The sequence below is a fragment of the Oncorhynchus mykiss genome, chromosome 24 (genome assembly GCF_057628025.1).
Source record: "Oncorhynchus mykiss isolate SJ-2025 chromosome 24, ASM5762802v1, whole genome shotgun sequence".
NCBI classification, from domain to species: domain Eukaryota; kingdom Metazoa; phylum Chordata; class Actinopteri; order Salmoniformes; family Salmonidae; genus Oncorhynchus; species Oncorhynchus mykiss.
Genome location: NC_143045.1, coordinates 1,455,497 through 1,477,228, shown reverse-complemented (window position 1 = coordinate 1,477,228; position 21,732 = coordinate 1,455,497). Strand labels below are relative to the sequence as shown.

The following is a 21,732-nucleotide window of genomic DNA, read 5'->3' as shown; positions in this document are numbered from 1 at the left end:
TCCTGAGACAAGGCCGAGTATAGCCCACAAAGATCTCCACCACGGCACAACCCAATGGGGGGAGCCAACCCATACAGGAAGATCACATCAGTGACTCAACCCACTCAAGTGATGCACCCCTCCTAGGGACGGCATGAAAGAGAAACTTCTTGCACTTAATGGAGCAGAGCAGAGCTATTGTGAAGTTGTCAAGAAAGTGAGTTTGTGTTTATACTGGACGTGCCGCCCCCACCTACCGTCAACCAGTCATGTCAATGCGGAGCTATTCGGAGACCTTTGCATCGTTACAAAATTTGAGAGGCGCACGGCGATAAGGTACGGAGCTTGATTTGGCCTCTGCATGGCTCCGGAGGCTCCGCAATTGCGTCATACGAAGCCTCAAACCACATTATTGGATCAAGCATAAATTGGCCTTCGCCTCCCGAGCCCGTTGTGGAGTTGCAGCGATGAGACAAGATCGAAATTTGGGAGAAAATAAAATAATAATGAACCAAAAAGTGTAGCATAGGTTGTGCGCTCTGCAAAGAACGTGTCCAATCCAAAAATGAGAAGGGTAAAGACTGGAATAATAATACATTGAATGCATTAACAGAAATTGCCATAACCAATCAAGCATTGTAGATTAGATATTTTAGGAATTAACGGTAAAAGTACCGTTGGTGGTATATGCAATGGGAAAGTGACATACACAAACAATCAAAGGCAAACAATTCACACAATAAAAAAATTAATAATTCTGACCTCTAGTCAGTTAAGAACAAATTCTTATTTTCAATGACCACCTACTGGGGAACAGTGGGTTAACTCCCTTGTTCAGGGGCAGAATGGCAGATTTGTACCTTGTCAGTTCAGGGATTTGAACTTGCAACCTTTTGGTTACTAGTCCAATGCTCTAACCACTAGGCTACCCTGCTGCCCCAGAAGTTATGGAAAATGTATGTGCACAAATTGGTGAGCGCCTTCTGGAGAGAGAAGTGCATTGTGCATCTGGACACTGCATGGTCAGTCTGACGTCTGCATTGGCCATGCAGCATTTACGGTGATACTGCCTCTGCAGAAGTTAGTGTTCATACCTCTTGCGGAGCAGTGCAGAGCAGTTGTGAAGGAAGGGAGTTTGTGTTTATACAGGATGTACCGCCCCTACCTACCCTCAACCAATCATGTCAATGCGGAGCGACACAGAGCCCTAAGCACATTGTTCCAACATTTAGGAGACGCAGGCTTTTAGTCTAGGCCTCCGCAATGTATTAGTTCACTGAGATGAGCGCAAATACTGTGTGTGTGTGTGTGTGTGTGTGTGTGTGTGTGTGTGTGTGTGTGTGTACAGTTGAAGTTGGAAGTTTACATACACTTAGGTTGGAGTCATTAAAACTCGTTTTTCAACCACGCCACAAAGTTTTTGTTAATAAACTATAGTTTTGGCATTTTTCAAACAATTGTTTACAGACAGATTATTTCACGTATAATTCACTGTATCACAATTCCAGTGGGTCAGAAGTTTAAATACACTAAGTTTACTGTGCCTTTAAGCAGCTTGGATAATTCCAGAAAATGATGTCATGTCTTTAGAAGCTTCTGATAGGCTAATTGACATCATTTGAGTCAATTGGAGGTGTACCTGTGGGTGTATTTCAAGGCCTACCTTCAAACGCAGTGCCTCTTTACTTGACATCATGGGAAAGTCAAAAGAAAAAACATTTTAGACCTTCATCTGTACAAACAATAGTACGCAAGTATAAACACCACGGGGCCACACAGCTGTCATACCGCTCAGGAAGGAGACGCGTTCTGTCTCCTAGAGATGAACGTACGTACTTTTGTGCGAAAAGTGCAAATCAATCCCAGAACAAGAGCAAAGGACCTTGTGAAGATGCTGGAGGAAACGGGTACAAAAGTATCTATATCCACAGTAAAACGAGTCCTATATTGACATAAACTGAAAGGTCGCTCAGCAAGGAAGAAGCCACTGCTCCAAAACCGCCATTAAAAAGCCAGACTATGGTTTGCAACTGCACATGGGGACAAAGATTGTACTTTTTGGAGAAATATCCTCTGGTCTGATGCAACAAAAATATAACTGTTTGGCCATTATGGCCATTGTTATGTTTGGAGGAAAAAGGGGGTGGCTTGCAAGCCGAAAAACACCATCCCAACCGTGAAGCACGGGGGTGGCAGCATCATGTTGTGGGGGTGCTTTGCTGCTGCAGGAGGGACTGGTGCACTTCACAAAATAGATGGCATCACGAGGATGGAAAATTATGTGGATATATTGAAGCAACATCTCAAGACATCAGTCAGGAAGTTAAAGCTGGGTCGCAAATGGGTCTTCCAAATGGACAATGACCCCAAGCATACTTCAACGTTGTGGCAAAATGGCTTAAGGACAACAAAGTCAAGGTATTGGAGTGGCCATCACAAAGCCCTGACCTCAATCCTACAGAAAATTTGAGGGCAGAACTAAAAAAGCGTGTGCGAGCAAGGAGGTCTACAAACCTGACTCAGTTACAGCAGCTCTGTCAGGAGGAATGGGCCAAGATTCACCCAACTTATTGTGGGAAGCTTGTGGAAGGCTACCCAAAACGTTTGACCCAAGTTAAACAATTTAAAGGCAATGCTACCAAATACTTATTGAGTGTATGTAAACTTCTGACCCACTGGGAATGTGATGAAAGAAATAAAAGCTGAAATAAATCATTCTCTCTACTATAATTCTGACATTTCACATTCTTAAAATAAAGTGGTGATCCTAACTTGCCTACGACAGGGAATTTTTACTAGGATTAAATGTCAGGAATTGTGAAAAACTGAGTTTATTAAATGTAAACAATTGTTGGAAATATGACTTGTGTCTTGCACAAAGTAGATGTCCTAACCGACTTGCCAAAACTATAGTTTGTTTACAAGAAATTTGTGGAGTTGTTGAAACACTTAGTCATTAAAACTAGTTTACGTAAACTTCCGACTTCAACTGTGTGTATGTGTATATACAGTGCCTTGCGAAAGTATTTGGCCCCCTTGAACTTTGCGACCTTTTGCCACATTTCAGGCTTCAAACATAAAGATATAAAACTGTATTTTTTTGTGAAGAATCAACAACAAGTGGGACACAATCATGAAGTGGAACGACATTTATTGGATATTTCAAACTTTTTTAACAAATCAAAAACTGAAAAATTGGGCGTGCAAAATTATTCAGCCCCCTTAAGTTAATACTTTGTAGCGCCACCTTTTGCTGCGATTAAAGCTGTAAGTCGCTTGGGGTATGTCTCTATCAGTTTTGCACATCCAGAGACTGAAATTTTTTCCCATTCCTCCTTGCAAAACAGCTCGAGCTCAGTGAGGTTGGATGGAGAGCATTTGTGAACAGCAGTTTTCAGTTCTTTCCACATATTCTCGATTGGATTCAGGTCTGGACTTTGACTTGGCCATTCTAACACCTGGATATGTTTATTTTTGAACCATTCCATTGTAGATTTTGCTTCTTCCCTGTCCCTGCTGAAGAAAAGCAGGCCCAAACCATGATGCTGCCACCACCATGTTTGACAGTGGGGATGGTGTGTTCAGGGTGATGAGCTGTGTTGCTTTTACGCCAAACATAACGTTTTGCATTGTTGCCAAAAAGTTCAATTTTGGGTTCATCTGACCAGAGCACCTTCTTCCACATGTTTGGTGTGTCTCCCAGGTGGCTTGTGGCAAACTTTAAACGACACTTTTTATGGATATCTTTAAGAAATGGCTTTCTTCTTGCCACTCTTCCATAAAGGCCAGATTTGTGCAATATACGACTGATTGTTGTCCTATGGACAGAGTCTCCCACCTCAGCTGTAGATCTCTGCAGTTCATCCAGAGTGATCATGGGCATCTTGGCTGCATCTCTGATCAGTCTTCTCCTTGTATGAGCTGAAAGTTTAGAGGGACGGCCAGGTCTTGGTAGATTTGCAGTGGTCTGATACTCCTTCCATTTCAATATTATCGCTTGCACAGTGCTCCTTGGGATGTTTAAAGCTTGGGAAATCTTTTTGTATCCAAATCCGGCTTTAAACTTCTTCACAACAGTATCTCGGACCTGCCTGGTGTGTTCCTTGTTCTTCATGATGCTCTCTGCGCTTTTAACGGACCTCTGAGACTATCACAGTGCAGGTGCATTTATACGGAGACTTGATTACACACAGGTGGATTGTATTTATCATCATTAGTCATTTAGGTCAACATTGGCTCATTCAGAGATCCTCACTGAACTTCTGGAGAGAGTTTGCTGCACTGAAAGTAAAGGGGCTGAATAATTTTGCACGCCCAATTTTTCAGTTTTTGATTTGTTAAAAAAGTTTGAAATATCCAATAAATGTCGTTCCACTTCATGATTGTGTCCCACTTGTTGTTGATTCTTCACAAAAAAATACAGTTTTATATCTTTATGTTTGAAGCCTGAAATGTGGCAAAAGGTCGCAAAGTTCAAGGGGGCCGAATACTTTCGCAAGGCACTGTGTATATATATGCTACTGCTTGACAAAAAATGTAATGGTCAACCAACATGCAGTCTATTGACCAAACAATCAACCAGTCACCTAATTGGGGTCAGCCCTAAAGGGATACCATATTGTTTTTAAACGTGTGCTTGCTTTTCTCATCTGACAAAACCAAAGCTGATTCAGAGGGGGTATGGCAGATTTCAAACTCTTCAGCGAAGGACTCGGGTAGGATACACATGACTATCCTCGATGAAAGGTGGATATCGAGGGGGGTAGGACAGTCTATAGTTCGCGGACAAACAAATTTACTTCTCCTCGACCACTTATCGGGTTCCAGGTAACACGGATGAGAGAGGGTGGAGCACGGACTTTTGCCCAAATGAGAAAATGCTACGCTGAAATGAATCCCTCTGGCCTAGTGGTGTCGCACTGAAATGTTTCCCACTGGCCTAGTGATGTCACAGTGAAATGTATCCCTCTGGCCTAGTGGTGTTCCAGCAAACTCTTGCCCCCTCTCCAGGGTTCAAGAGATGACCTGAGTGTGGGAGGGGGTGTGGCAGGTCCTGTGGCTCACGTCATTCGCCATGGCAACTCGGTGGATGCCTCCTTTTCCAAAGAAGTGCTCAACTCCATCACAGGTAGTGTGTGTGTGTGTGTGTGTGTGTGTGTGTGCGTGTGCGTGTGCGTGCTTGCATACTTTTGTGTGTGTGTTTGCAACTGTGTCTGCACCATAACCTCTAACCCTTCTCCTGCCCCCAGCCTTTTCCTCCCTGGCTGTTTCTACGGGTAACCATGCCGACTCGCGGGGTTCTCTGATTAGCATAGAGTCCAACCCCAGCGACAGGAACAGCGAGAAGATGGACGGATGTGAAAAGGTGTGAAAGATGACTCACTCAGCGGAATGTCATATCCGGAAATGTTGTGCAGGCTGTGTTGGCTTAAAGAAAGAACAAAAATATTATAACTATTGCATGAAGAAGAATGTGTGTCTTTCTCCTTCTCTCTCTGTCAACCCCCCCCCCCCCCCCCCTCACTCTACCTCCCACCTCTCTCTCCCTTCCCCCTCTCTCTAACTCCCCCCATTTCTCTCCCATCCTTCCTTCCCTCACTCTCTCTGTCAGTTTGCCCGGCCTCAGTCTCTGATAGGCTTTGGATCTCGCATTGACAAGCTGGACCAGGCCGAGACGCGCAGTCTGCTCATGTGTTTCCTCCACATCATGAAGACCATATCTGAGGGTGAGACACGTAGTGTTACCTCCATGCAGGTCCTATAATTCACTACAGTAAACTCCAAAAGTATTGGGACAGTGATGCATGTTCTGTTGTTTTGGCTCTATATTCCAGCTCTTTGGATTTGAAATGATACAATGACCATGATGTTAAAGTGCAGAATGTCCACTTTAATTTGAGGGTATTTGCATTCGTATCAGGTGAACCATTTAGAAATTACAGCACTTTTTGTACATAGTCCCCCCATTTTAGGGGACCAAAAGTATTGGGACAAATTCACTTATACATGTATTAAAGTAGTCAAAAGTTAGGTACAGTATTTATATCAAGGTTGGACTCTACAAATTGGTGGATGTATTTGCTGTTTGTTTTGGTTGTGTTTCAGATGATTTTGTGACCAATAGAAATGAATGGTACATAATTTGTTGTGTCATTTTGAAGTCACTTTAATTTTAATTAAGAATACAATATGTTTCTAAACACTTCTACATCAATGTGGATGCTACCATGATTGCGGATAATCCTGAATGAATTGTGAATACTGACGGGTGAGGAAGTTACAGAAGCACAAATACCATCTGCACTTTAACGTTATAGTCGTTGTATCATTTCACATCCAAAGTGCTGGAATATAGAGCCAAAACAACAACAAATGTGTCACTGTCCCAATACTTTTGGACTGCAGTGTGTATGTGTTCTTTATGAAATTCTATGGTTAACCCCTTCACTTCCGGACCATAGCAACAGTACAGTGGCCTGGTATCAATCGGACCATATGCTAGGCCTACACTACAGTAGACGGGTAGCTAGTACCCGTTAGCCAATTCCTTAGTGTTAACCTCTTCCATACCGGACCGTAGCCTACAGTAGGGTTGTTACGATACCAGTATACTCAACTTTCCATGGCAGAAAGGGAAACAGGAAGTCTAAACTATGCGTCATGTGAAATACTTTGTGCCAACGCTTGGGAAGGAAACAGCTGTGACTCTGGATGACGTCATAAGGTTGTTTGTTTCCAACATTTGGACTGTTTTCCTCAAGACATTTAAGTCCGCTTCCTGATTTGTTTGCTTGCCATGATACTTCAGTGTGTCGCGACACTGGTATGCACTGTTAGTCACATCCTTGCAAGTTGCACAGTGAGGTGGTGCAGGTACGGGTTTATGTGATAAGGACGCTGCCTTTTTAAAATGTATTCTAATTCCCCCTCCCAGACGTGATGGTTTCCTATTGGCACCGAGCCATACACCAGGAGATCGCCGACTTCTTCAACCTCCTGGAGTGAGTATCCTCACTGTTAACCGTTCCTTTGTGCCTGTGTGCATGGACAGATACCACATGCAGATGGATACATTACGTGTATTACATTCATTGCATTGATTTTCAATGACACAGCTAAGCATATCAGACTTTAAATAAGTAGTTGTTGTACATGGTGTAACAGAAGTGGTACATCCCGTTGACCTTGGTTGTGACGGAGCCTGTGGAGGAAGAGAAGAAATTATTACATGTTTTATTTTTGACCATACCGCACAAACACACAGATGTACAGTGGGGCAAAAAAGTATTTAGTCAGCCACCAATTGTGCAAGTTCTCCCACTTAAAAAGATGAGAGAGGCCTGTAATTTTCATCATAGGTACACTTCAACTATGACAGACAAAATGAGAGAAAAAAATCCAGAAAATCACATTGTAGGATTTTGAATGAATTTATTAGCAAATTATGGTGGAAAAAAAAAACTTGCACAATTGGTGGCTGACTAAATACTTTTTTGCCCCACTGTATGTGTATGTGTGTATGTATATGTGTATATGTATATGTATATATATATATATATATATATAATTTGTATTTTTTATTGGGTGGAATGTTTAATTTAACAAATCCTTGTTCCGATCTCCTGACCCACAGTATGTAAAGGTAGGGCTGACTATGTCGGTTGCGGATGGTTTATGTTTTGACCGGCAGTGCTTAGCAAAATAATCTTGAGGCTATATCTTGCTTATCTCTGGGATTGACCCAGGATGACGCTTAAATGCGCAATATGTTTAAGTTGCAACTTATTCTGTTTAGGTTTATTAGATGCGAACTGAACACTTTATTCGCGGGAGCCTCCTCAGTTCATATGTTAGTAGAAGTTCAGGGATAGTGAGAGGTGAACGTATAGTTGGGATTTTATTTTTGTTTTACCTCTTGTTCGAGGTCGCGCCGTGCTTCTTTGGCATCGGCCAGACAATGTGTTTATTATTTTATTTTTTCATTTTTTTTCTCTCCTGTTTGTGCATGCCTGTTAAATGTGGGTTGATGGGGGGGGTAAGTGTTGGGGAAATTAAGGGAACAGGTGGGAAGTAAAGGTGCTTGCGGGGGGGAGGGGTGGGTTGGATACTGCTCGGGTGTAGGTGCTACATATGCTGATTGTGATGGTTTGGTGCGCTTTCTTACCTTTTTACCAAGTTACATGTTATGCAGGCCACCATAGGAACTACAAACGAGAGGAGGGCTTACATTCACTTCCTGGAATGTCAAGGGTTTAAACGAACCAATTAAGAGAGGCAAGGTCCTAGCCCACTTGAAAGCACTCTTGTCTGATATTATATTTTTGCAAGAAACCCATCTGAAGAATAACTCTCATAGCAGACTTAAATGTAGGTGGGTGGGGCAAGTGTATCACTCTAACTTCTCTGCCAAAACGAGAGGCACAGCGATTCTGGTACGGAAAGGAATTCCCTTTCTACATAAAACCACTATTGCGGATAAAGAGGGTCGGTATGTGATCGTAATAGAAGAAATCCACTCTACCTCAGTAACTCTACTAAATATCTATGGGCCAAACATTGATAACCCCTCTTTTTTCAAAAGAGTCCTTTCCCTGATTCCAGATATCTCCCATACTAACCTGGTCATTGGAGGGGACCCTAACTGTGTGCTAGACCAATATTTGGATAGATCCTCTACCCGGCGAACCCCTACCTCCTATTCAAGCGAATTCTTGAATACCTACATAAAAAATTCTAACTTATTTGATCGCTAACCCTACGGGTAGGGAATACTCCTTTTACTCTCATTTTCACAATGTTTACACTCGAATTGACTACTTTTTGTTGGATGCTAGACTACTCCCCTATACCTGTAATGTGAGGTATCATGATATTATAATCTCGGACCACAGTCCACTCACCTTCTCCCTGAGATTGTGTGACATTGTACCAAACGAGAGGGTCTGGAGGTTGAATCCTCAGCTCCTCACAGAACCAACATTTTGTGAATATCTTAAAGACCAAATTACATTTTTCTTTGATACCAACGCCGAGACTGAAGGCTTATCTGAGAGGCTGTATCATCTCCTTTCAGGCTGCCAGGAGTAGGCAAAACAGAGGAAAACTGGAAGAACTGGAGGGAAACATTAAAAAATGACCTCTTTAAAATTTGAATATAATCAGATTCTCTCAGCTAAAATTGCTAAATCTTTTCTCTATGCCAAGCAAAAATATTTTGAGTTTGGTGACAAACCACGCAAATTACTCGCCAGACAACTTCGGAAAAAATGTGAGTCTATATACATCTAAAGCGGATCCAACTCCTTAATTATGCAAACATTTTTGGAGGACTGTAATCTTCCTGCCCTGAACCAGGAAGATTCTAACTGAATAAGGAAATATCTCTTGATGAAATTCGAGAAACAATTAAATCTCTAAAAAGTGGCAAGACCCCGGGCCCAGATGGATACCCTGGTGAATTCTATAAAACATTCAGCAACATGCTCTCTCCCTACCTGCACAAAATGTTGGTTCAGGCCAATGAGGATGGAGCTCTCCCTTCTACTTTGGACGAAGTGTTCATTACAGTTATACATAAGAAGGGTAAAGATCCAGAAGAGGTAGGGTCATACAGACCAATATCTCTCCTTAATACAGACCAAAAGATTTTAGCAAAAACTCTGGCTAACAGGCTTAGCACTTTAATTGGCAAATTGGTCCATTCGGATCAGACCGGCTTTATCCCTAACAGAAACTCATTCTTCAATCTCAGGCGCCTCTTCAATATGATGTATTCTCAGAGGTTACCCAACGTGGACCTTGCCGTTATATATCTCTTGACGCCAAAAAGGCCTTTGACCAAGTTGAGTGGCCCTATCTATTCAAGGTCCTACAGAAATGTAATATTGGAGGTGGGTTCATAAATTGGATCCAGCTTTTATATAGGAACCCCTGTGCCAGAATACTCACTAACCAATCATTGTCGGCCCGATTTAACCTTTACAGGGGGACAAGGCAGGGTTGTGCGCTGTCGCCTATGCTCTTCGCCCTAATTATCGAACCGCTCGCTCAGACGATTAGATCTCATGCAGCAATACACGGCTATAATACTAAAGATACTCTAAATAAGATTTCCCTATACGCAGATGACATCCTCCTCTATGTAACAGAACCCCAGGCTAGTATCCCAGCTATTCTTGATGTGATCAATTTGTTTGGTACCTTCTCGGGATACAGAATAAATTGGAACAAGAGTGAATTAATGCCCATACGGTCACAAAACACCTCCTGGCTAGAACATCTCCCATTTAAGTTATCTTCAGACAAATTTACCTACCTAGGAATTGTAGTTACCAAACAATACTCCTTACTATTTAAAGAGATTTTCCCCTCTCTGATACAAAAACTCAAGGCAAACATACTATTTTGGAGAACTCTCCCAATTTCTCTGCTCGGAAGAATTAATGCCATTAAAATGGTCTTCCTCCCACAACTGCTTTACCTATATCAGAACATCCCAGTATTCATACCTAAATCCTTTCATAAACAACTGGACTCAATTATCAATCCTTTCATCTGGGATTATAAAACACACAGGATAGGTAAAAAACACCTCTGTAAATCCAAGATGGAAGGAGGATTGTCTCTCCCAAATGTTATATTTTATTACTGGGCCGTTAACCTCCGCATTGTTACGTTTCTGCTGGATGATGCACTTCCGTCATCCAGCTGGCTTAGTATGGAGCGTGAGGAGTGTCGCCCCCTCTCTATTGTCACTGTGATTTTGTTGCCTGTCAATCTGGAGATTCACTTTATTGTAACAATCCTATTATACATAGCACAGTCCGAATCTGGAAGCAAATTAAAGTCCACTTTGAGTTTAGACCAATGTCATTCATGCTCCCTGTCTCCAGGAATCCCTCCTTTGCCCCCTCTAACCTTGATAATACTTTTGAGCGATGGGGAGAGTTGGGAAAATAACCATAGGGGATTTATACATAGAAGGGACCTTTGCTTCCTTTGAGTTGCTGAGGGAAACTTAGAATCTTCCGAAAAGTATTTTTTTCAGATACCTACAAATTAGAGGCTACGTTAGAAAACACCTCCCAACATTTGGGAATGCTAAACCTTCCATGTTTGACGGATGCATAAAAATATGCCCCACCTCAGATAAACTGATATCGCAAACTGATATGATGCTTTTCAATCTGTTAGCACACCTTCTGCAGATGCCATCAAGGCAAAATGGGAGGAAGAACTAGGGACTGACATCTTGGTGGTAGACTGGGAAGAGAGCTTGGAGTATATCCACACATGCTCCATTAATTCCAGACATCGTCTCATACAATTCAAGGTATTACACAGATTACACTATTCCAAAACTAAACTGCAAATAAATAATAACTAAATATTTCCTGATACATCCCCTACATGTGATAAATGTCAGGCTACGCAGGGTACACTACTCCACTGCTTTGCCCTATGCTCTAGCTTGCATGGTTATTGGTGTGGAATTTTTGGGATCCTCTCTGAAGTTTTGGAGACTTCAATAGATCCAGACCCGCTTCTGATAATCCTGAGAGTATCTGAGTCCCTAAACGGATTAACCAACCCCCAAAAACAACTAATCTCTTACGGTCTCATTTCGGCAAAAAAACTAATCTTGTTGTTTTGGAAAAGGAGGGAAGCGCCCTCTACCAAATTATGGCTCAGTGAATTGGCAAACACTGTACACTTAGAAAGAATTAGATATATTCTGAACAATAAATTATCAACATTTGATCAAATCTGGCAGCCTTTCCTCTCCTACTTGGACGAGTCGGCGCTGTGAATTTGTAGATAAGAATTGTATACCTGTCTTGTATACCCATACACCATTCTTGTGTGTGTTTAATAAAAAAATATTTGAAACAAAAGAACATCCAATAGTCAAAGGTATATGAAATACAAATGGTATAGAGAGAAATAGTCGACGCGTCATAATTCCTATAATAACTACAACCTAAAACTTCTTAACTGGGAATATTGAACCACCAGTTTTCATATGTTCTGAGCAAGGAACTTAAACGTTATCTTTTTTACATGGCACATATTGCACTTTTACTTTCTTCTCCAACACTATTTTTGCATTATGTAAACCAAATTGAACATGTTTCATTATTTATTTGAGACTAAATAGATCTTATTTATGTATTATATTAAGTTAAAATAAGTGTTCATTGTTCATTCAGTATTGTTGTAATTGTCATTTACAAATATATATTTATATAAAAATCGTATTTTTTGGTCCTCCAATAATCGGTATCGATTATTGGCATTCTCTCTACCAGCTTCATGAGGTAGTCACCTGGAATGTATTTCAATGAACAGGTGTTAAAAGTTCATTTGTGGAATTTATTTCCTTCTTAATGCATTTTATCCAATCAGTTGTGTTGTGACAAGGTAGGGATGGTATACAGAAGATCCATATTGGTAAAATATTTGGTAAAATACCAAGTCCATATTATGGCAAGAACATCTTAAATAAGCAAAGAGAAACGAAAGTCCATCATTACCAGCCTCAGAAATTGCAGCCCAAATAAATGCTTCACAGAGTTCAAGTAACAGACACATCTCAACATCAACTGTTCATAGGAGACTGCGTGACTCATACCTTCATGATTGAATTGCTGCAAAGAAACCACTACTAAAGGACATCAATAAGAAGAGACTTGGTTGGCCCAAGAAACACGCGCGAAGGACATTAGACCGGTAGAAATCTGTCATTTTGGTTTGATGTGTCCAAATTTGAGCTTTTTGGTTCCAACCGCCGTGTCATTATGAGACTCAGAGTAGGTGAACGGACGATCTCCACATTTGTGGTTCCCACCGTGAAGCATGGAGGAGGAGGTGTGATGGTGTGGGGGTGCATTGCTGGTGACACTGTCAGTGATTTATTTAGAATTCAAGGCACACTTACCCAGCATGGCTACCACAGCATTCTGCAGCGATACACATCCCATCTGGTTTGCGCTTAGTGGGACTGTCATTTGTTTTTCAACAGGACAATGACCCAACACACCTCCAGGCTGTGTAAGGGCTATTTGACCAAGAAGGAGAGTGATGGAGTGCTGCATTAGATGACCTGGCCTCCACAATCACTCGACCTCAATACAATTGAGATGGTTTGGGATGAGTTGGACCGCAGAGTGAAGGAAAAGCAGCAAACAAGTGTTCAGCATATGTGGGAACTCCTTGAAGACTGTTGGAAAACCATTTCAGGTGAAACTGGTTGAGAGAATGCCAAGAGTGTGCGAAGCTGTCATCAAGGCGGCTACTTTTAAGGATCTCAAATATAAAATATTTTTTGATTTGTTTAACACTTTTTTGGTTACTACATGATTCCATATGTGTTATTTCATAGTTTTTATGTCTTTACTATTATTCTAAAATATAGAAAATAGTAAAAATAAAGAAAAACCTGGGAATGAGTAGTTGTATCCAAACTTTTGACTGTTACTGTATTTATTATTTTTATTTTACCCCCTTTTTCTCCCCAATTTCGATCTTGTCTCATTGCTGCAACTCCCCAATGGGCTCGGGAGGCGATGGTCGAGTCTTGCGTCCTCCGAAACGACATGACCCGCCAACCTTCCCACTTAACCTGGAAGCCAGCCGCACCAATGTGTCGGAGGAAACACCGTTCAACTAACGACCGAGGTCAGCCTGCAGGCGCCGGCCCAACACAAGGAGTCGCTATAGTGCAATGAGCTAAGTAAAGCCCCCCTGGCCAAACCCTCCCCTAACCCGGAAGATGCTGGGCCAATTATGCGCCGCCCTATGAAACTCCCCGATCACGGCCGGTTGTAATACAGTCCGGGATCGAACCAGGGTCTGTAGAAATGCCTCTAGCACTGCGATGCAGTACCACTCGGGAGGCCCCCAAAATGTTCTTTTTTTGTTGTTAAACTTTTGTAGTCTTAGGCCTATATTCAATCCGGACCGCGGAAGATCTGTGTTATAGCACAATTTACATTTGAGCGCATTTCCTATTGAGACGACATATTTACCGTAAGCGTGGTCTCTGCGAATAACATTGCCTTTAAAAGTCAATCACGCAGTCCGGATTGAATCTACCTAACTTGAACTCTGGTAGTTCAACTATAAGTATGACATTGTCCTCTCATTACAGGTAGGGAGGTAGGAAGGTATGCATAGCAGAAAGAGACAGAAGAGAAAGGGAATGATGGGAGACTTGGCAGAGGGGAACGGATGAGACCGATAAAATAAAGACAGAAAAAGAAAGAAAGAGTGTGGCTGTAAAACTGCTGAGATTTATAGAGGGATAGGCCCCAACTGTTCTCCCCTAGCCTCCACTCAGCTCTGCAGTAAATTCACTGTGTTTCCTGTCTCTGCTGGAGCTTCTGTTATTATAACACACAGCTCCAAGACACACAGTACTGTAGTACCTGTCCTCAGCTCACAGTGGACACACACACACACACACACACACACACACACACACACACACACACACACACACATACATACATACATACATACATACATACATACATACATACATACATACATACATACATACATACATACATACATACATACATACATACATACATACATACATACATACATACATACATACATACATACATACATACATACATACACACACACACACACATACATACATACATACACACATACATACACACATACACACATCGTGACGGCACGCACAACACATACCCACACACGTACAAACTTATACTCACCACACACCCTAATACACACTCTCTCTCATCTTCCTCTATGCAGGCTGTGTCTCCAGCACTTCAGATTCCTGGGGAAGCGTCACATAGCCAGGTAAGTGTTAGCCTTCCCCAGGAGCTTTAACCTGATACTATGTACAGTACCTGCTTCTGTTCCTCCTCTCCCACTCAGAGGTTGTGCGTCCGTGTGTGTTCATTGTTTTTTACCAATGATAGACATGCAACAGAACCTTCTGTCAGATTGTGTGAAATGTAATGTTTGCTCAACAGCCAGATACACACACACACACACACACACGTTAAACTACCCTCCCCCCTACGACACACAGTCACACACGCACGCAACCTTCGGTCACACAGAAACGTAAAATATGCACTGTATGAGTATGCACACACACCCAGGCTGCTCCCAGGCTGTGTGTGTGTGTGTGTGTGTGTGTGTGTGTGTGTGTGTGTGTGTGTGTGTACGTGGATCCTGGAGCACAGCCAATGGCTTTCCCAGACAGACTTTTTCTCTTCGCCTGGATTTGAATTCCTCTCCGCTAATTTAATTAGTCCTTATTTCCTCCTCAGTGTGAAGAACAAGCAGTGATGTTTATTTTTTCTTCTTGTTCTCTTTTTGTCGGAGCCAACTAAAGGCTGGGAATGTGGTGTGTTTATCTATGTCAAGCATTAGTAGAATAAAGACGAAGGGGCTGGACGATGTTGTGTCCCCCAAATGGCAGCCTAGTGCACTACTTTTGACCAGAGCCCGTAAGGGAACTATAAAGGGAATAGGGTGCCATTTGGGTCACAAACGTTGTCTGGGGCTGGTAAGTAACATGCAACCTTAATCAGAGAGGCTGCTGGGGGATTTGAATACGCTCTCTCTCTCTCCTTCTACGAGGTGCCAAGCCTTTGATGCCTGTCTGAACTGAGTGTGAGCTCTTTTTTGAAGTACGCCGTTGACTTGCGCGTTGTGCATCCACATCGCTGGTTGAAGGTTTCGCCGAGACATTCCTATAATGTATTCTGTTTCAATTGCGCCTCATTGATTTTTATTTCCCTCTTTTAACCTCATCCAGCAGATCTCTCTGTTGAGTGGATACAGCCCAGCAGGAGCATACATACAGTGATTCATTAACACACAGCACACCTGTAACACTGGCTGTGTCCCAAATACCACCATATTCACTTTATAGTGCACTGCTTTTGACCAGAGCCCTATGGCCCCTGCTCCTATTCCCTTTATAGTGCACTACCTTTGGCCACGATGTATTCCCTTTATAGTGCGCTACTTTTGACCAGAACCCTATGAGCAGTAGTACGGCAAAAGTAGTAGGGCACACCGCCCTATCCCACCTGGACAAGAGGATCCCTAAGTGAGAATGCTGTTCATCGACTACAGCTCTGCTTTCAACACCATAGTGCCCTCCAAGCTTGTCACTAAGCTCAGGGCCCTTGGGCTGAACTCCTCCCTGTGCAACTGGGTCCAAGACTTCCTGACGGGCCGACCCCAGGTCTGGAGGAGGTTAGAGGGAGGAGGTTAGAGCCCTGGTGTAGTGGTGCTATGACAACAAGCTAACACTCAATGTAAAAAAACAACAACAAAGGAGCTGATCGTGGACTACAGGAGACAGCAGAGGGAGTACGCCCCCATCCACTCAACGGGGCCAAAGTGGAGAGGGTCAAAAGCACATCACCAAGCACCTGAAATGGTCTCACCACACCGACACCGTGGTGAAGAAGGCACAACAGCACCTCTACAACCTCAGGTGGCTGAAGACATTCAGCATGGCCCCTAGAGACCCTGACACACTTCTACAGATGCACCATTGAGAGTATTCTGTCGGGCTGCGTCACCGCCTCGTATGGCAACTGCACCGCCCTCAACCGGAGGATGGTGCCATTAGCCTATCGTATCACCGGGGACACGCTGCCTGCCCTTCAGGACATTTACAGCACTCTGTGTTAAAGGAAGGCCAAGAAGATCATCAAGGACCTTAGAGCGTGATGAGCCAAGTAAACATAAGCATTTCACTGCAACTGCTATAACACCTGCAAATCTGTCTACGCGGCCAATTCACTTTGACTTAATTTGACATAGGGAATAGGGTGCCATTTGGAAAGGCATCCACTGAACGGCTGTTTTCTATTACAATCTGTAGTATTAAACATTAAACACACTCGTAAACAATGATGTTACATGTTAACAGACTGATCACACTGGAATGTGTGTCTGTGTGTCTTGCCTCCCCCTGTGTGTTGTCTACTCCATGTATTGATGTGTGTAATTGATGTGTTAATGGAGGTCTATGTGACTACACATTTATTGATGGCCACATGTGTGATGAATTCAGACTGATTTCGTACTGTTTAACCCTGAAACTTTTGCTGTGATGTGTGTAGCTACTGCATGGCTTTTGCTGCTGTCATATGTAAGCTAATGATCATGTAGCATGACGGCCATCTTCCTCCCCATCCATCATCCCGCCATCCGTCCATCCACCCATCCGCTGCTCTACATTCTCTGTGATTACTGGCCGTAGTAGAATCAGTGACCTGACCACTAAGAAATCTGCTCATTGATATAGCATTAGCTGGTATGGTTAGGGCAAGCATTTAGCTCAATTCACATGTTAATCTCTGTCACCACATACAGTAGCTACTGTATTAGCAACAAGCAAACTAGGTCACATTTACTAAAGCTCTCTAACCCTTACTTCCAACTAATGCTCTCTATAGCCCATAAAATACTTCCACACTAACGGCAATGTCAACCTAACATTGGAAAAATATGATTTTTCTTTATCTAACACTACTAACCCCGCTACTTCGCTATGGCTGTGTCCCATGCTGAAATGACCCCCTCCTCTTTCTGCTTGGCTTGATGCCTTTAGCCCACCTGAGCCCATATTTATCAAAAGCGTTTCAGAGTAGCAGGGCTGATCTAGGATCAGGACCACCCTGTCCATAATATTCTGATTCATTATGATATGAAAGGCTAAACTGATCCTAGATCAGCACTCATACTCTGAGACACTTGATAAATACGGGCCGTGATGTTCATTTCGACAACAAGAAGGAAGAGTATGATGATAATGATGATGGTGGTGTGACTTAACGCTGGTGTCATTGGCTTGTGAACAGGAAGCTAGCAGCCGCGGTAAAGCTGGCCCAGGCCACCCAGAACAATGGCACCCTGAAGGGCTCTAACCATTCCACCCAGTCCTCCTCAGGCCTGCTCCCTCAATGGTAAACGCACAGTCGCCACCTGGGGGCCCCTCCACACAGGGAGCAGGGTGAAGTTTCCCCTACACCCTGATCTTGGATCAGTTTAACATTTGCCCAACTAATGGTTAGGATTGGGGGCAGGGAGGCTGATCCTAGGTCTGTACCTAGGGGAAACTTCACCTCGGAGCACCACACAGCGTCCGACACAACTCACACACATACTTTTCACACTACTGAGCTGAGCTGTGCCAAGCTGTACTCTGCTGGCCTGGTTACGCATCCACTATAGTTGCTGGAACTGTGCTGGAGAGGACAATGTGAAAAGAAAGTATCCGAGCCAGTACAATATAGTTCAGGTTAGTACGATAGTGTGAAAAGGTAATAATATATAAATGTGTTTATTAATTGTAATTGTTAATCATAATTAGGTGGGTAATACATCATAAAACACTGAGTGAGCTGTGTAGAGTAGTTCAGAAAACCGCAATTTAGTTGTGAACTACATGTTCTTATGCAGGTCAGATAAGGATCACTGGACTTAAAGTAACACTACAAATATTTTTTACAGTGCCTATAGAAAGTCTATACCCCCTTCAAACATGTTTTATTTTTTTTTACATATTGTTGCGTTACAAAGTGGGATTAAAATTAAGAAATCACATAATAACATATGGACTCACTCTGTGTGAAATAATAGGGGCTGACATGATTTTTGAATGAATACCCCCTCCCCTGTCCCCCATACAATATCTGTAAGGTCCCTCAGTCAAGTATTGAATTTCAAGCACAGATCTTTAAGCAAGGTCAAGTTAATAATTATGCTGTGGATGATGTGTTAAAGTGCAAGTGTTCAATGGCTGGGATGGGAGAAAACTGAGGATGGATCAACAACATCGTAGTGACTCCACAATAATGATGTACATGACAGAGTGAAAAGAATAATACAAATATACATAATACAAATATTCCAAAATATACATATGTATAGGCACTAAAGGCACTAAAGTAATACTGCAAAAACGGAAAAAGGAATACACTTTTTAGCCAGAAAATCTAACACATCACTGAGTAACTGCCTCCTTTTTTCAAGCATTGTGGTGGCTGCATCATGGTATGAGTATACTTGAAATCAGCAAAGACTGTGGAGTTTTTCAGGATGAAAAGAAATGGGATGGTGCAAAAACCTGCTTCAGTCTGCTTTACACCAGACAGTGACTGGAAGAGGAATTCACTTTTCAGCATGACAATAACCTTCACAAAGCCAAATCTACATTGGAGTTTCTTACCAAGAAGACAGTACATGTTCCTGAGTGGCCAAGTTGCCATTTTTACTTAAATATGCTTGAAAATATATGGCAAGACTTGAAAATTGCTGTCTAGCCATGATCCCCAACACCTTGACAGAGTTTGAAGAATTGTTTTAAAGAATAATGGGCAATTACAAGTAGGTGTGCAAAGTTCTTAAGAAGCCTCACAGCTGTAACTGTTGCCAAAGGTGTTTCCAACATGTATTGACGCAGGGGGGTGAATACTTATCTAATCAAGGTACCGTTGAAGTTGGAAGTTTACATACACCTTAGCCAAATACATTTAAACTCAGTTTTTCGCAATTCCTGACATTTAATCCTAGTATCCTAGTTAATCCTACATTTAATCCTAGTAAAAATTCCCTGTCTTATGTCAGTTAGGATCACCACTTTATTTTAAGAATGTGAATTGTCAGAATAATAGTATAGAGAATGATTTATTTCAGCTTTTATTTATTTATTCACATTCCGAGTGGGTCAGAAGTTTACACTCAATTAGTATTTGGTAGCATTGCCTTTAAATTGTTTAACTTGGGTCAAATATTTTGGGTAGCCTTCCACAAGCTTCCCACAATAAGTTGGGTGAATGTTGGCCCATTCCTCCTGACAGAGCTGGTGTAACTGAGTCAGGTTTGTGGGCCTCCTTGCTCGCACACGCTTTTTCATTTCTGCCCACACATTTTCTATAAGATTGAGGTCAGGACTTTGTGATGGCCACGCCAATACCTTGACTTTGTTGTCCTTAAGCCATTTTGCCACAACTTTGGAAGTATGCTTGGGGTCATTGTTCATTTGGAAGACCCATTTGCGACCAAGCTTTAACTTCCTGAGTGATGTCTTGAGATGTTGCTTCAATATATCCACATGATTTTCCTACCTCATGCTGCCATCTATTTTGTGAAGTGCACCAGTCCCTCCTGCAGCAAAGCACCCCCACAACATGATGCTGCCACCCCGTATTTTTGTTTAAACAGAACAGAGGACATTTCTCCAAAAAGTATGATCTTTGTCCCCATGTGCAGTTGCGAACCGTAGTCTTTTTTTATGGCGGTTTTGGAGCAGTGGCTTCTTCCTTGCTGAGCGACCTTTCAGTTTATGTCGATATAGGACTCTATTTACTGTGGCTATAGATACTTTTGTACCTGTTTCCTCCAGCATCTTCACAAGGTCCTTTGCTGTTGTTCTGGGATTGATTTGCACTTTTCGCACTGAAGTACCTTTATCTCTAGGAGACAGAACGCGTCTCCTTCCTGAGCGGTATGACGGATGCATGGTCCCATGGTGTTTATACTTGCGTACTATTGTTTGTACAGATGAACGTGGTACCTTCAGGCTTTTGGAAATTGCTTCTTAAGGATGACCAGACTTGTGGAGGTCTACAATTTGTTTTCTGAGGTCTTGGCTGATTTCTTTTGACTTTCCCATGATGTCAAGTAAAGAGGCACTGAGTTTGAAGGTAGGCCTTAAAATACATCCACAGGTACACCTCCAATTGACTTAAATTATGTCAATTAGCCTATCAGAAGCTTCTAAAGCCATGACATAATTTTCTGGAATTTTCCAAGCTGTTTAAAGGCACAGTCCACTTAGCGTATGTAAACTTCTGACCCACTGGAATTGTGATACAGTGAATTATACGTGAAATAATCTGTCTGTAAATAATTGTTGGAAAAAAGTAAATGTCCTAACTGACTTGCCAAAACTATAGTTTGTTAACAAGAAATTTGTGGAGTGGTTGAAAAACGAGTTTTAATGACTCCAACCTAAGTGTATGTAAACTTCTGACTTCAACTGTATATTAGTGTTTTATTTGTCATGAATCAAAGCATTTTTAAAACATTTTTCTTTGACATTAGAGTCATTTGTGTAGATTGATGGAAAAAAAGACTATTAAATCCATTTTAATCCCACTTCGTTAAGCAACAAAATGTGAAAAAAGTTCAAGACTTTCTACAGGCACTGTATGTAACAGTAGCTAGGTGTCTTTAACATGGAGTTGAGTTATAGAGATAGAAAGGATTTATTATGTTCCACTTTATTTAGAACTTGACTTTTTTTGTCCAGTAATATATAAATAATGTCTCCAGTAAACTATAAGTAGGACTTAAAACAGCTGAGTTTGTGTTCACCATTTGTCCTGTTATGAGTTTTGTTCATCATTGCTGTTCATCAGTGTCGTCTTCATGGTCCTGAACACGTGACCATCCATGGTGGACGTTGTGAGTGTGTCATGTGATAGTGTGGCGGCCACTCTGTTTTCTCATCGTGCCCCTCAGTGTCTACCATACGTGTGGCGTGGTGTAATTGGCTAGTCCTTTGTCTGCAAATCCTTCCCCATTAAAAACAGCAATCCCTTTTAACTACGTGGTCGCATTAACCTGTTTGTTGTCACGTTACAGGTGATAATGTTTTCTTAGACATTTTCACACACTTAGGACCAATCCCAAATGGACCCCTGGACTACGCCCTATGCACTTGTGGAGATC

At 42.1% G+C, this 21,732-nt stretch overlaps 1 protein-coding gene across 13 annotated transcripts in view; it reads left to right on the top strand.

Annotated features, from left to right (window-relative positions):
• dock10 (dedicator of cytokinesis 10) overlaps nucleotides 1–21,732 on the top strand; it is a 179,709-nt gene that overhangs the window by 113,683 nt on the left and 44,294 nt on the right. For 7 of the 13 annotated variants that reach the window (XM_090218088.1, XM_090218087.1, XM_090218082.1 and 4 more), the window contains exons 34-39: nucleotides 4,990–5,107; nucleotides 5,229–5,344; nucleotides 5,591–5,705; nucleotides 6,914–6,980; nucleotides 14,773–14,820; nucleotides 17,856–17,960. In XM_090218088.1, coding sequence (XP_090074214.1) covers nucleotides 4,990–5,107; nucleotides 5,229–5,344; nucleotides 5,591–5,705; nucleotides 6,914–6,980; nucleotides 14,773–14,820; nucleotides 17,856–17,960 — 569 coding nt within the window. Of the gene's footprint in view, nucleotides 1–4,956; nucleotides 5,108–5,228; nucleotides 5,345–5,590; nucleotides 5,706–6,913; nucleotides 6,981–14,772; nucleotides 14,821–17,855; nucleotides 17,961–21,732 lie in introns of all 13 variants that reach the window. The other 6 variants (XM_090218084.1, XM_090218083.1, XM_090218081.1 and 3 more) reach the window with 1 other exon arrangement.